This window comes from Salvelinus alpinus, chromosome 1 (genome assembly GCF_045679555.1).
Source record: "Salvelinus alpinus chromosome 1, SLU_Salpinus.1, whole genome shotgun sequence".
In the NCBI taxonomy this organism is placed as follows: Eukaryota; Metazoa; Chordata; class Actinopteri; order Salmoniformes; family Salmonidae; genus Salvelinus; species Salvelinus alpinus.
This window is the reverse complement of record NC_092086.1, coordinates 59,359,290-59,375,168: the sequence shown is the minus strand read 5'-3', so window position 1 is coordinate 59,375,168 and position 15,879 is coordinate 59,359,290. Positions and strand designations below refer to the sequence as shown.

Genomic DNA, 15,879 nt, shown 5'->3' with positions numbered 1-15,879 from the left:
ACCTTAAGTATTATAAAGTATTTGACTTATGTATTTGACCCAATTCATCTACAGGTATGGTCTGACCTGTACTAGGCGGCTCTCCCTGGAGCGTTCCCTCTCCTGCTGCAGCTGTTGCTGCAGACTGATGTTCACCTGCTGGAGTCTGGACAACTCTCTCTGGGTCTGCTCCAGCTGGGGGCACACACACAGAAACATGCTCAAACACACACACACACACACACACACACACACACACACACACACACACACACACACACACACACACACACACACACACACACACACACACACACACACACAGAAACACACACATCCTTAAACACACACACACAAATGCATCCTCAAACACACACATACGTACACTCACAAACAAGCCACAGTAACTTAAATCACACTCCTAACACACCGTTACACACACATACTCTAGCTCACCTCTTCAGTCTGCTGTTCATAGAACTGCTGCTCCGTCTCTTCTGTGGTTTCGTCAGAGTTATTGATGGGAACCCACCTCTCCCCTCTCAGCGGTGTGGAAGCCACTTGCTGCTCTATCACCACCTTCACCCGTACACCGGCAGTGCCATCACAAGGGGTGTTGCTCGGAGTGTGGCCAAAGCCATCACTAAGGGCAACGCTAGGGACATCACTAAGGGTGTGGCCAGTGACATCGTCATCGCCACAACCAACGGGCAGCTCTGGTGTAGAAGAGGTGGAGCTGTTGTCCACCTCAGAAATTGTCCTTTTTTCAAAAACCTTATTTTGAGCATGAACTAGTGTTGTGGATGTTGTGGGTGTTTTGGTCCCAGCAACACTTCTTTCCTCTAGGGGTGTGGCCGTGAATGGAGCCTGGGGTAGCATGGTTGGACCTGCCCCCCTTTCTAGCGAAGCTACAGTGTCCCTGAGGCACTGAGAAGAGGACGAGGAGGAGCAGGAGTTAGAGGCAACCAGAGAGGAGGCAGAGGAGGAGGACACTGGTGATGGGCTGCCGCCGTCAGCGGTGTCCGATCCTACCACAGGACGCGGCTGTCTACTGGGCTCCGCCTCCTTCACTACTCCCTGGTAGTGCTGTTGGCGGCTAAAATCAGCCCAGTCAAAGGTTTTGTAGCGTCCCTCCCGTCGACGCTCACGGACACTGTGGTTCTTCCTCTGATCTGGATCCACATCTTCCTCTGCAGAGCGTGTCTCCATAGGGGCTAGCGCTGGTGGCTCCTTCTGCTCTGGAAGAGAACTGGAGGACAGAAGAGAAGGCAAAAGCATGTTGTCAAATGACAACATAACAGTTTATGCAAGCTTTCTCATCACCTAGCCACGACAAAGGGACCAAGTCAACTGTTACAATCTACATAGGGTACGCCAGAACTACTTTACATTTACATTTTAGTAATTTAGCAGATGCTCTTAACTCTAATTTCTCCTGTAAATTAGTCTGGATAAATGCCTTGCTCAACGGCACAGACAGATTTTTCACCTAGTCGGCTCGGGGATTCAAACCAATGCTCTTAACCGCTAGGCTATCTGCCACCCAAAATACTTTCAAATACTTGAACTGTGGGTTGATTTCGTTTTCTAGGCACAATGGAAACAATGGAATGTCCAAAAGTGCAAACTCCAAACTGAGTCAAGTGCACATCAAACTCTACATATTTTACATAATGTATTTGACCCAGGTCTGGGGTTTGTACACAGATACAGAAATACAGGTAACACTTTACTTGACACCCAGCGTCATAACATGTTATGACACAGTCATAACTATGTCATATGTCATAACAGCTGACATAACCTGTTATAATATGGTCATAACACTGTCATGACACATATATTTAGACCTGTTGTGACATATATTGCGTTATTTTATGGCTGGTTATGACACCAACATAAGAGTGTCAAAACCCACAAAACCACCACACAAGGCAAATCCTTACATTACACCATAGCCTACATGTCAACAGTATATTTATGATGTATATATATTTTTTTTAAATAGACCATATTAAATTATCATTGTAATTTCACTGGTAATAATTCTGCTTGACAGTGTCATAAAGTGTCTTTTCTTAGTCCAAGTAAAGTGACACAGGATGGTCATAATGTTTCATGACAGTGTAATTTTATTTAAAATATGATGAAAAAAATGACTGTAAAGAATTCACTACTTCTGCGAACAGGCCTTTCTAATTGACCTGGCCGGGGTATCCTGGAATGACATTGACCTCATCCCGTCAGTAGAGGATGCCTGGTTATTCTTTAAAAGTGCCTTTCTCACCATCTTAAATAAGCATGCTCCATTAAAAAAAATTAGAACTAGGAATAGATATAGCCCTTGGTTCACTCCAGACCTGTCTGCCCTTGACCAGCACAAAAACATCCTGTGGCATTCTGCATTAGCATCGAATAGCCCCCGTGATATGCAACTTTTTAGGGAAGTTAGGAACCAATATACACAGGCAGTTAGGAAAGCTAAGGCTAGCTTTTTCAAACAGAAATTTGCATCCTGTAGTACAAACTCAAAAAGGTTCTGGGACACTGTAAAGTCCATGGAGAATAAGAGCATCTCCTCCCAGCTGCCCACTGCACTGAGGCTAGGAAACACTGTCACTACCGATACATCCACAATAATTGAGAATTTCAATAAGCATTTTTCTACGGCTGGCCATGCTTTCCACCTGGCTATCCCAAACCCCGGTCAACAGCCCTGCGCTCCCCACAGCAACTCGCCCAAACCTCCCCCACTTCTCCTTCACCCAAATCCAGATAGCTGATGTTCTGAAAGAGCTGCAAAATCTGGACCCCTACAAATCAGCCGGGCAAGACAATCTGGACCCTCTCTTTCTAAAATTATCTGTCGAAATTATTGCAACCCCTATTACTAGCCTGTTCAACCTCTCTTTCGTATCGTCATAGATTGAAAAGCTGCCTCGGTCATCCCCCTCTTCAAAGGGGGAGACACTCTAGACCCAAACCGCTACAGACCTATATCTATTCTACCCTGCCTTTCTAAGGTCTTTGAAAGCCAAGTTAACAAACAGATTACCGACCATTTTGTATCTCACCGTACCTTCTCCGCTATGCAATCTGGTTTCAGAGCTGGTCATGGGTGCACCTCAGCCACGCTCAAGATCCTAAACGATATCATAACCGCCATCGATGAGACATTACTGTGCAGCCGTATTCATCGACCTGGCCAAGGCTTTCGACTCTGTCAATAACCACATCCTCATCGGCAGACTCGATAGCCTTGGTTTCTCAAATGATTGCCTTGCTTGGTTCACCAACTACTTCTCCGATAGAGTTCAGTATGTCAAATCGGAGGGCCTGTTGTCCGGACCTCTGACAGTCTCTATGGGGGTGCCACAGGGTTCAATTCTCGGGCCAACTCTCTTCTCTGTATACATTAATGATGTCGCTCTCACTGCTGGTGATTCTTTGATCCACCTATACGCAGACGACACCATTCTGTATACCTCTGGCCCTTCATTGGACACTGTGTTAACTAACCTCCAGATGAGCTTCAATGTCATACAACTCTCCTTCCATGGCTTCCAACTGCTCTTGAATGCAAGTAAAACTAAATGCATGTTCTTCAATCGATCGCTGCCCGCACCTACCCGCCTGTCCAGCATCACTACTCTGGACGGTTCTGACTTAGAATATGTGAACAACTACAAATACCTAGGTCTCTGGTTAGACTGTAAACTCTCCTTCCAGACTCACATTAAACATCTCCAATCCAAAATTAAATCTAGAATCGGCTTCCTATTTCGCAACAAAGCATCCTTCACTCATGCTGCCAAATATACCCTCGTAAAACTGACCATCCTACCGATCCTCGACTTCGGCGATGTCATTTACAAAATAGCCTCCAACACTCTACTCAACAAATTGGATGCAGTCTATCACAGTGCCATCCATTTTGTCACCAAAGCCTCATATACAAACCACAACTGCGACCTGTATGATCTCGTTGGCTGGCCCTCGCTTCATACTCGTCGCCACACCCACTGGCTCCAGGTCATCTACCAGTCTCTGCTAGGTAAAGCACCGCCTTATCTCAGCTCACTGGTCACCATAGCAGCACCCATCTGTAGCACGCTCTCCAGCAGGTATATCTCACTGGTCACCCCGAAAGCCAATTCTTCCTTTGGCCGCCTCTCCTTCCAGTTCTCTGCTGCCAATGACTGAAACGAACTGCAAAAATCTCTGAAGCTGGAGACTCTTACCTCCCTCACTAGCTTTAAGCACCAGCTGTCAGAGCAGCTCACAGATCACTGCACCTGTACATAGCTCATCTGTAAATAGCCCATCCAATCTACCTCATCCCCATACTGTATTTATTTATTTATCTTGCTCCTTTGCATCCCAGTATCTCAACTTGCACATTCATCTTCTGCACGTCCTACCATTCCAGTGTTTAATTGTAATTACTTTGCCACCATGGCCTATTTATTGCCTTACCTCTCTTATCCTACCTCATTTGCACATGCTGTATATAGATTTTTCTACTGTATTATTGATTGTATGTTTGTTTATTCCATGTGTTGTTTTATGTGTAAAACTGCTTTGCTTTATCTTGGCCATAAATAAATAAAATAACAATAAAAACTACAACAACAACAAGGATTTAATAATGTTTGGGGAGGAATAGATGTTGGGTTTTGACACTCTTATGTATGTGTCATAATCAGCCATAAAATAACACAATATATGTCACAACATGTGTAAATATGTGGGTCATGACAGTGTTATGACCATATTATGACAGGTTATGACAGGTTTAGTCAGCTGTTATCACATTATGACATGGTTTTGACAGTGTTATAATGTGTTATGACACTGGGTGTCAAGTAAAGTGTTACCCAAATACAGCTAAAGGTCAAGGGTCACGAGGCCCAAGGATTCAACCTGGCTCTGAGAGTGGACAGTTTCAGCAGCCGCAGGTTTTCCCTAAAGAGTAGCATGGAAGACATAAGACAAAGCAGGAAAGAAGAGCCATCAGACTTTGTGTATCATAATAAGCACATATCAGGGGATTGAGGTGTTCAGTGCTGGATGCCATTTAGATTTGTTCATTTTTACTCTTTGATTTATAAACTTGCAGTTTGCACGTTATTGTAAACTGAAGCAAATTGTGTAATGTTCTGTTTAGAGCGTTGATGTTGTCTTTTTGTCGGTCTTGTTTTGTAATTGAAAATAAATCATAAATAATTTGTCTCAACCAGAGAAGACTCCTTTACCTTGTGACGACCAGGGCCACTTTGGGCCTCACGTTCTTCATCACTGCCTGGACCCAGTTCCTACGGATCCCAGAAGTCATGGCACACAGGGTGAACGCTCCCTCTGCAGTCTTGGTGAGGAGGGGGGAAGACTCAATCACTGTGATTTCAGTGTGCTTTTTGTCATTAACTATCCTACCCTGTCCTGTCCTACCCTTGAATAATTCATTTCATAGAATATTTTGACCCTGAACATGCACTACTCACAGAAGACAAAAAAAGTGCTGATCTAAGACACACCCCAATGAACCCTTTATTATTCACTTTTAATACCATCCCACACACCCCTTGACAGCCCTACTACATAGAACAGGTAAACTGTCGGGCTATAACAAATCATCTCAACTGACTGAGGAATAACCAATCAAAGACTCCAAATGTGACTCGTTTCAGGTAACTAGGCGTATGTCGTAAGTCACGACTTCACAGAACGTTTATTTAAACATTTTATCAAAATGCGTTTTTCAGCAGAAATGCCTTCTGGAACATTTGAACTTTCATTTGCCTTAATAGCAAATGTGTATGCCATCTGTAAATATGAATAAAGTTGTTAAATTACGAGCCTAGTTGGTTTAGCCACAGAAAAAGACAGGAACCTTCGAGTTGGCCATAATTGGCTGAGATAATGAATGGGCTGGACATGCTGAGAGATGAGTTTCAGATTGTTCTGCCATGTAGCATCTTCTGTCTATAAAATGAGTTGCTTCTTATGTGTGGATAATCCTTCCTACTGCAGTTCTTTTAAAATATATAACATTAGCTATGGAGAACTGAAAATGTGTTGCTAATGCTCAGGCACTATCGACAACGGTCAGTGGGAAAAAATTGTGATGGACTACTTTCAGGAGGACGATCGTACCATGCTGACTCTCTCAGGAAATCCCTGATTTAGGTAAAAACATTTTAATTGAACAAGACATTGTAGAGTCTTCTGATGACAGTGATGGGGAAGAAACATCGATCAACAGTGTTGTTGTCACGGAAGAAGTTTACTGAGTTTTGAAATCTGTACAAATAAAACGGAAATTACACAGGACGTTGTGTTTAATGAAAGGGGTTGCAGTCTGCTATGAAGCGTTCATCCATGCATACGGGTAAGAATCTAGCTACAGTTTCAGATATTATACGTTTTTAATTTTGTCAGATTGTTGTTTTCATTGCAAGTTAAAGCGTACTGTTAGCTAGCTATCTGACGTTAGATGGTTGGCTCGCTAGCTAACATTACGTGTATGATCTGTGTAGTAATATTATCTCAGCAAGCCATTTACATTGCTAGTTATAGCCTAATGTTACCACGCTAACTAGCTAACATTGAACTTATTTGGTTAACTTTAGCTAGCTATGACCCTCGGTTTGTATTGCTAGTACTCTATGGATTGGGATTATGGTTCATTATTTAGCTGGCTACATGTCTAAACAAAAGATCCCAAGATAAAGCGTACTGTTAGCTTTCTAGCTGAGGTTAGATGACTGGCTCGGTAGCTAACATTACGTGTATGATCTGTGTAGAAAATATTATCTCAACAACCATTTGCATTGCTAGTTATAGCCTAATGATAGCTAGCTAACATTGAACCTATTTGGTTAACTTTAGCTACCTATGACAATTAGTTTGTATTGCTAGTACTCTATGGATTGGGAATATGGCTCATTGTTTAGCTAGCTAGCTAAACAAAAGACTCCACTTCGCCAGATGATTACATGACCCATCAAGTTAGCCAGGTGTCTCTGGCTAACTTGATTACTGCTATCTATTGTATAATAGTGCTAAAATATTTGTGTCTGGAATTTATGGTCTGGATATACCATTTTGTAGCTCTGTCTCTACTTTTATCCAATGTAAAAAAACACCATTTCAAAATTTGCTACATAAAACCGAATCAAAGCGGTCGGTCACAAATGTCAACTCACGTGTATCTGGAAGCCGTAGTTCCTCTGAACTGGGTAGTCTGTGATGTCATAACACGTAGACAGGTTAATCTCGCCATCCAAATCAGCAGCCTGAAATTAAATATGATAGAGAAAGACAGTCGAAGTTAAAGGATGCTGTGACACACACACACACACACACTCTCGCTCTTACTCTCTTTCTCTCTCACACATAAAATAATACAAGTGTAGTATATTCTCAAACAACATTTTAAATAAGGCTGTGGCAGTGGATCTGACGTTTTCGGGATCGTTAGACCACAGACTAAAAGATCTGGAGCTTCCCGAAGATTCTGGAATTGTGACCCGGAGAAAAATGGGGGAGGGTCATGCTTTTTCAATTTCAGACAGTGGGACGGTCATGTATTTTATAATAGATTAAATGTCAATATTGCTTAGTGTTTAAGAACTAGTTGCTTATTGATGTGTGCCCGATGCTGCCCCTCATCCATGATTCTTTGCTGGGCGCACTTAATATGCGCCATTATGTGCGCCATTATTTAGTGTGGTCTCAATCAAATGATCCATAGTGTAACGACTCTCGTGGTAGGCGTTCATGATTTTTAATAAAACTGAACACCGCAACAAAATAACAAAGTAGAAAACGAAAGCGAACAGTTCTGTCAGGCAACAAAACAGCTAAACATAAAATAACTCCCCACAAAACCCAAACGGAAAATCACAACTTATATATGATCCCCAATCAGAGACAACGATAGACAGCTGCCTCTGATTGGGAACCACACATGGCAAAAACAACAAAGAAATAGAAAACATAGAATCTCCCACCCGAGTCACACCCTGACCTAACCAAACATAGAGAATAAAAAAGAATCTCTAAGGTCAGGGCGTGACACATAGCCTATACTGTAGGCTATAGGCCTAGGCTGCTGTATACGAAGTGAATGCTCTGAGAAAGGAAATAGAATGGTATTTGTCACATGCTCTGAATACAACAGGTGTAGACTTTACTGTGTAGTATGTGTGAGTGTGTGGGTAGAGTCCAGGTAGTGTGCATTGAACCAGTACAAGAAAGGGGGTCAATGCAAATAGTCCGGGTAGATATTTGATTAACTGTTCAGCAGTCTTATGGCTTGGGGGTAGAAGCTGTTCAGGAGCCTTTTGGTCGCAGTCTTGGTACTCCGGTACCGCTTGCCGTGCGGCAGCAGGGAGAACAGTCTATAACTTGGGTGGCTGTAGTCTGATGAGTTTTGGGGCCTTCCTCTGACACCGCCTGCTATAAAGGTCCTGGATGGCAGGGAGCTAAGCCCCAGTGATGTACTGGGCCATACGCATTGCTCTCTGTAGGATCTTGCGGTGGGATGCCAAGCAGCTGCCATACCAAGCGGTGATGCAGCAAGTAAAGATGCTCTCAATGGTGCAGCTGTAGACCTTTTTGAGGATCTGAGGGCCAATGCCAAATAATTTCAGCTTCCTGAGGGGAGACATGCCCTCTTCACGACTGTGTTGGTGTGTTTGGACCATGATAGGTCCTTAGTGATGTGGACACAGAGGAACTTGAAGCTCTTGGCTCACCCACTACAGCCCTTTGGATGCAAATGGGGGCGTGCTCAGTCCTCCGTTTCCTGTAGTCCATGATCAGCTCCTTTGTCTTGCTGACATTGAGGGAGAGGTTGTTGTCCCTGCACCACACTGCCAGGTCTCTGAACTCCTCCCTGTAGGCTGTCTCATCGTCGTCGGAAAATCAGGCCAACCACCGTTGTGTCGTCGGGAAACGTAATGATGGTGTTGGAGTCGTGTTCGGCCATGCAGTCGTGGGTGAACAGGGAGTACAGGAGGGGACCAAGCACACACCCCTGAGGGGCTCCCGTGTTGAGGGTCAGCGTGGCAGATGTGTTTTTGCCTACTCTCACCACCTGGGGGCGGCCCATCAGGAAGTCTAGGATCCAGTTGCAGAGGGAAGTGTTTAAACCCAGGGTCCTTAGCTTATTAATGAGCTTGGAGTGCACAGGGCAGTTATAGGTCTAAGAAAATATACTTCCTTCACGATTTTCTTGTGCTGGTGGGATGGTGTAAAACTAGGCTGCAATGGTATCCCAATCATGAGCCCTGGCCTGCCCTGCTCTTGCAGATGTAAACCTTTGTGTGAAAAAAGTATTTTTGATTTGTCCCAAAAATTCATTAGGCCTATTTGTACATGCAGGCTACTGATTTCCTGTTCAGTTTGAAAGGGAGAGCACGAAGATGCGAAGGAGGACTGGAGCTACATTTTATTAGCTTGCTACCGCTATAATTGATTTGAATAAAAACAATATGTTTCGTTGCCAATGATGAAGCTTTATCAGAGTTATTGACCTCACAATAAGCCATATTCAAGTAACTTTAATAACTTAGGCTACGTGCTAAAAGTAGGCTAATTCGAGAAGGCCTAATTCATTTAAACAGCCAGTCTTTGGTTTGATGCTCATGTGGTGAGCTATAGTTTGTTAGTCGATTTAGAATCTCGATGGTGCAGCTGTAGAACTGTTTATAGAAGCAGATACCCACGTGCCATCTACTCATTGGTTATACCCACGTGGGTGATTGATAGATGAACTAAGGTTGGTCGGTCATGGTAATACACCTTATTATGAAAGTTAGATGCCAATCGCCATATAAAGTCCAAAGAAGAAAACGCCTGGAAGGAGGAGAGAGGACTAGAAACGGTTCGGTTGACCGTTTTATGTGTGGATTAATTGGCGGAGTAGAGGATCTTGTGCATTTCAAGTAAAATAACAACTCAACATTTAAATCCCAGCACAAATTAGCTAGCAACAGCAAGCTAGCTAAATAGGACAAATTAGCTAGCAACTGCAACTGCTAGCTAAATTGCCATAAATGTTTAATGCTTTTTGACCTGTCCCCAAATTAATATAATTTGATCAGAGTTTGTTTTGATATTTAAACCTGCGTGTTCGTGATCGCGTTTGGTGCGGGGGAACAAAATCTATTGGAGCACGATGGTGCACGCACGTGTCCGGTTTGCGCATGGTGTAAGGCTCAGGTCTGAGGCTCTGGTCTGTCTTAGGCATGCTCTCTGCTATCCACTTTGTTTTAATTATTATTTTGTGTATAGTGGAGGGTCATTTATTTATAGAGGGTCACTTTTCTTCCAGATGAAAATGTAAGGGAGGGCTATCCATTTTCATTTCAGAGGTCCAATTTTCTCCAGGTATCCCTCATTATAAATAACGTACAGTCCCTAATTCTTCAAGTCTTACCCATAGTAACCAACCATTTGATCTCAATCAGTTTCATGGGGATATGCATTTAGACATTGAGTTATACAGTGTTGTCACACAGTGTTGTTTTGAATGATGTACAGTGAGTAAATGTTTGAGCAGATGCTGTTAACAAACTGTAGCATAGCCTACATGTGCATTATGCCTAGTGGAGCGCTCTGTTGTATTTTGGCCACATGAGCGAAACATGCGGTGGTGTTTTTGTCTTACTGTAACGTTATAATATGCTATTATATTTGGTTCTGTTATGTAGAATACTGTGATCATTATGTGATCTTGCAGACATTGATTCAGCTTTGTCTAACGTTGATCTAACATTGCCTGAGTAGCCTGTTCTCTACGCGTATACTTATGTGCAGAACGTGATCCACACAAGTGCTGGCAGAAGCTTCAGGAAGCTCTAGATCTTTTATTCAGAGGACCCAAAAAGATCCCAAAAAGATCCCCAAAAAGTCAGATCCGTAGGCACTCCATTAAAATAAAGATAACTGCCCATCCATACCTCCTCAGCAACAGCATCTCTGTAGAACCTCAGGGTTTGGTCAGTCAGGACGAACCAGTGCTTCTTCCACTGCAAGATAGATAACGAATCAACAATTAAAGAATTGCAATTCACATGCACAAACACGTACAGATACAAAGTTTATAAACACTAACCTGCCCTTTGTCAGTCAGTCTGGTCATCCAGCCCTTTTTGAAGTTGAGGAGGTCAGGCTGGGAAGGGGAAATATTTATAATTTTTATTTAAAAATGTTTATAATAATGTACACCAGTTTAGCTAAATCAAGCTTACCCTATATTTGTAATATTAGGCCAGTTTCCCAGACACAGATAAAATGTAGTCCTAGACTAAAAGGCGTGCTCAATTGATAATCTCTTTGTCTGGGAAACCGGCCCATCATGTATTGGACACACCCAGGTCTAGTTTAAGAATGTAGAGGTCCCATCTGGACAGATTTACCGTTGCTGTGGTGGCCGTAGCCTCTGCTGCCCTCCGGTCCAAGGACTTGGAGCGGTGGTAGCAGGGCATGGTTGGTCTGGAGACATCCGGGGCCGAACGCTTCAGAGCAGATTCCAGGGCCTGCTCCAACCACAGACAGAGAGGCGAGAACTACAGTTGAGCACATGTCTAATTTTATCAAAAACATACTTTTTTTTTCAAGCAATCTTCCATTGTGTAATCAGGAGTTGCTTAATGTAGGGTGTGTGAAAACTCACTTTGGTGATGACATTTAGTCTAGTAAGATGGCGCCGACAGGCAGCTTTGCTTCTAGCTCCTAAGCAACTTTGACGGTAACAAAGTTCTACCAAAACGCTACCGAAGTTCTACCAACACATTGACTATAGTACTCGTGCTGGGAAAACACTCCACCACTGCAATTTTCTCTTCCAGGATGCCTACAAGGCCCTACCCCACCCTCCCTTCGGCAAATGAGATCACGACTTCATTTTGCTCCTCCCTTCCTATAGGCAGAAACTGATACAGGAAGTACCCATGCTAAGGTCTATTCAACGCTGGTCTGACCAATAAGAGTCCATGCTTCAAGATTGTTTTGATCACGCAGACTGGGATATGTTTCGGGTAGCCTCGGATAATAACATTGATGAGTTCATCAGGAAGTGTATAGGGGACGTTGTTCCTACTGTGACTATTAAAACCTACCCAAACCAGAAACATTGGATAGATGGCAGCATTCACGCTAAACTGAAAGCGCAAACCACTGCATTTAACCATGGCAAGGTGACTGGGAATATGGTCGAACACAAACAGTGTGGTTATTCCCTTCCTAAGGCAATTAAACAGGCAAAATGTCAGTACAGAGACAAAGTGTAGTCGCAATTCAATGGCTCAGACACGAGACGTATGTGGCAGGGTCTACAGACAATCAAGGATTACAAAGGGAAAACCAGCCACGTCGTCGAGACTGACGTCTTTCTCCCAGACAAGCTAAACACCTTCTTCACCCGCTTTGAGGACAACACAGTGCCATCGATGAGGCCCTCTCCCAAGGACTATGGGCTCTCCTTCTCTGGCCGACACGAGTAAGACATTTAAGCGTGTTAACCCTCGTAAGGCTGCCGGCCCAGACAGCATCCCTAGCCGTGTCCTCCGAGCATGCGCAGACCAGCTGGCTGGAGTGTTTACGGACATTCAATCTCTCCCTATCCCAGTCTGCTGTCTCCACTTGCTTCAAGGTGTCCACCATTGTTCCTGTACCCAAGAAAGCAAAGGTAACTGAACTAAATGACTATCGCTTGTAGCACTCACTTCTGTCATCAGAAGTGCTTTGAGAGGGTAGTTAAGGACCATATCACCTCTACCTTACCTGACACCCTAGACCCACTTCAATTTTCTTACCGCCCCAATAGATCCACAGACGATGCCATCACCATTGCACTGTACACTGCCCTATCCCACCTGAACAAGAGGAATATCTACAGTATGTAAGAATGCTGTTCACTGACTACAGCTCAGCTTTCAACACCATGGTACCCTCCAAGCTCATCATCAAGCTCGGGGCCCTGGTCTAAACTCTGCTATGTACAACTGGGTCCTGGACTTCCTGACAGGCCGCCCCCATGTGGTGAAGGTAGGAAACAACACCTCCACTTTACTGATCCTCAACACAGGGGCCCCACAAGGGTGCGTACTCAGCCCCCTCCTGTACTCCCTGTTCACCCATGACTGCCTGGCCACACACAACTCCAACTCAATCATCAAGTTTGCAGACGACACAACCATAGTAGGCCTGATTACCAACAATGACGAGACAGCCTACAGGGAGGAGGTGAGGGCCCTGGCGGAGTGGTGCCAGGTAAATAACCTCTCCCTCAACGTCAACAAAATGAAGGAGCTGATCGTGGACTTCAGGAAAAAGCAGAGGGAGCACGCCCCTATCCCCATTGATGGGACCACAGTGGAGAAGGTGGAACATACTGCTTTACCAATTTCATATGTATACACTGTATTCTATTCTATTGTATTTTAGTCAATGCCACTCTGACATTGCACATCCTAATATTATTATAGTTCTTAATTCCAATATTTAACTTTCAGATTTGTGTGTATTGTTAGATATTACTGCACTGTTGGAGCTAGAAACACAAGCAATAACATCTGCTGAATATGTGTATGTGACCAATACAATTTGATTTGATTTGATTTCACTTCCTTAAATATGATTCTAAATATTCTGAATCGTTCAGTGGGGTCTTTCTCTAACATATCATTAACATAATATCCGAAAAGTTAGATTTCGTAAACTAATACATCTGATAATAAGCACCGAGCTCTGTTGACAGAGCGGTGCAGCTTTCTCGCTGATGCTTTTGAGGATTTAACATTTTGTGGTCGTTCCCTTCCAAGTTGTTTCCGCAAATATCAAATTAGCCTGACACGAGGTGAATTAAATGTAAAAGGCTTTGAAGATAAAAAGCTTGCGGTAATGCTCAGTGCTCCGTTGACGTTTCAAAGAGATCCGCTTTTTTTTGTGAGACGTCTTCGAAAAAGAACAGTAACTTCGCATTATGAAAAGTGTATACTAAAATATGAAAATGCTTCCTGTCATATCTCAAAATAGATATCTATCTTACCTCTATATTGTTTTATGTCCTCCGGATTTGAGAAGCAGATGACGAGTTCAATGGTTAACCTGTCAGGCTGTGCGAGAATTAAGGCTGCCTATCTGACACGATGCTATTTTTTAACAACTTTTTTTTCTGGCCTTTTCTGGCCATTCATTTATTCACCCTAGTTTTGACCATCCTACAAGTGTAAAAAGTCAAATAAGTTTTGAACAGATTATGATAGAGACAAGAGGTTTGCAACATTGGTTTTCTTAGAGGAGTATCTACACAATTAACATTATTTTACCCATTGGCCAAAATATGCAGTTTTGATTGGACACTCTACTTTATGTCTCTTCAGTTTCAACAGCAGTTTCTATCTCCACATATCTCACAATTCAGGTACTTGGTAGTCCAAAGATAAATGAATGTGAACAATATACTGGTAGTTTATTGCGCTATAATCCGTTTTCCAAAAATGGTCATTGTACCTGTTTTTTGCTTATCTGCAGTCTGCTGTGTCGGGTCTGGCTTGTGGTGTTGGAGAATGATGAGGAAGAGGAAGTCGGCTCAGATGAAGAGCTGGTGTCCATGTTGTCAACGTGATCACCCTCTAACTGGTCTATGACCTGCGACCTGATCCCAACAAACAAACACACATCAATGCTTAACTCAATTGACTTACAAAATGCAAAAGTACCCAAACACATTCCCTTAAAATACACAAAGAGAACAACACATATCAATGCTGAACTTAAACGACTTACATAACGCAAAAGTACACAAACAGACTACTTAAAAAATGTACAGTTTACATGTTTAGTAATGTAATTTCAGCATGGTAATAATAAGGAATGCAGAGGCAAAATAATAGGTAGAGACGACTTGGGATGATAGGAATGGATTTGGTAATGTAGGGGTGATGGCTGGAGCCCCATGTTGTGGTTGGCGGATGGTTTGGAAAGAGGCCAGCAGGCAGGAACGGGCAGTCCCAGCAGTGCTGAGTGACATGCTTGGTGGGGCTCCAGAGACCTAGAAGTACAGGGAAAACAACAAAGGAGTATGATTTGTGTTTAGAACGTATGAACATAAAAACAGAAGTGCACAAGTTTTGAGATGGTGAACACCACAGCTCATGTGGCAAAAAGAGACATGAGAGCATCAATTCTGCTCAGTCAGTCTGCTCTGTCGGTGATCAGCGACTTGAGAAGAATTTATGCTCTCAAACATCGCTGTGACGAAGAAGTCTGACCTGCGTTCCAAGACAAATAGCCTGTTGAGCTGGTCCCTGCCAGGGCTGTCTGCTCTACCCTGCACCAGACTCCCTGCCTGGGCCCCGAAGGCCCCCATCATCTCCCCGTCATCCAGCCGTCTGGTCCTGTGCACATCAGCCAACCACACATACTTTGGTCTCCCCACATTGGGACCCCGGGGGTCGTCACCCTGGTCCTCAGCTCGGCCCTTGTCCACCTTCACCATGCCCCTGGTAGACTCACCCCTCAGCCACCCGAAGGATGTGCTGGTGGCAGAGCATCTTGAGCTCATTGGGGACCTGCCAATCAGGACCTGAGGGGAGGAGGAGGAAGAGCAACCAGAAGAGGAGGAAGAGACGGGAGAGGCCAAGGGACCGTTGATGGGGAGGAAGACAAACCTCAGGGGGTCCCTGGGAGAAACACTGGACAGAGACAAAGATGGCTGCCAGGAGTCTGTAGCTGGTATGTTCTTCTCTAGGGAGGAGCAACCACTCTCCGCCCGAGACTTGGGTCCGGAATATAGAAGGAATTGTTGGGCATCTGGGGAGGGAGTTCCAAAGAGAGGGAACGGGAGAAGAGGAAGGAAAGGGTTAATCTGCAATACAGATAAGTCAA

The 15,879-nt window shown here is 43.8% G+C and overlaps 1 protein-coding gene across 1 annotated transcript in view; it reads right to left on the bottom strand.

Moving 5' to 3' along the window:
• Positions 1 to 11,519, bottom strand: part of LOC139581948 (early endosome antigen 1-like) — a 55,879-nt gene extending 44,360 nt beyond the window's left edge. Inside the window, exons 1-7 of the mRNA XM_071412140.1 lie at positions 11,406 to 11,519; positions 11,102 to 11,158; positions 10,947 to 11,015; positions 7,185 to 7,274; positions 5,235 to 5,344; positions 436 to 1,228; positions 67 to 174 (exon numbers count right to left, since the gene is read on the bottom strand). Of these exons, the coding sequence (XP_071268241.1) occupies positions 67 to 174; positions 436 to 1,228; positions 5,235 to 5,344; positions 7,185 to 7,274; positions 10,947 to 11,015; positions 11,102 to 11,158; positions 11,406 to 11,474 (1,296 nt within the window). The 5' untranslated portion in view covers positions 11,475 to 11,519. The remainder of the gene's footprint in view (positions 1 to 66; positions 175 to 435; positions 1,229 to 5,234; positions 5,345 to 7,184; positions 7,275 to 10,946; positions 11,016 to 11,101; positions 11,159 to 11,405) is intronic.
• Positions 11,520 to 15,879: the final 4,360 nt, after the last annotated feature.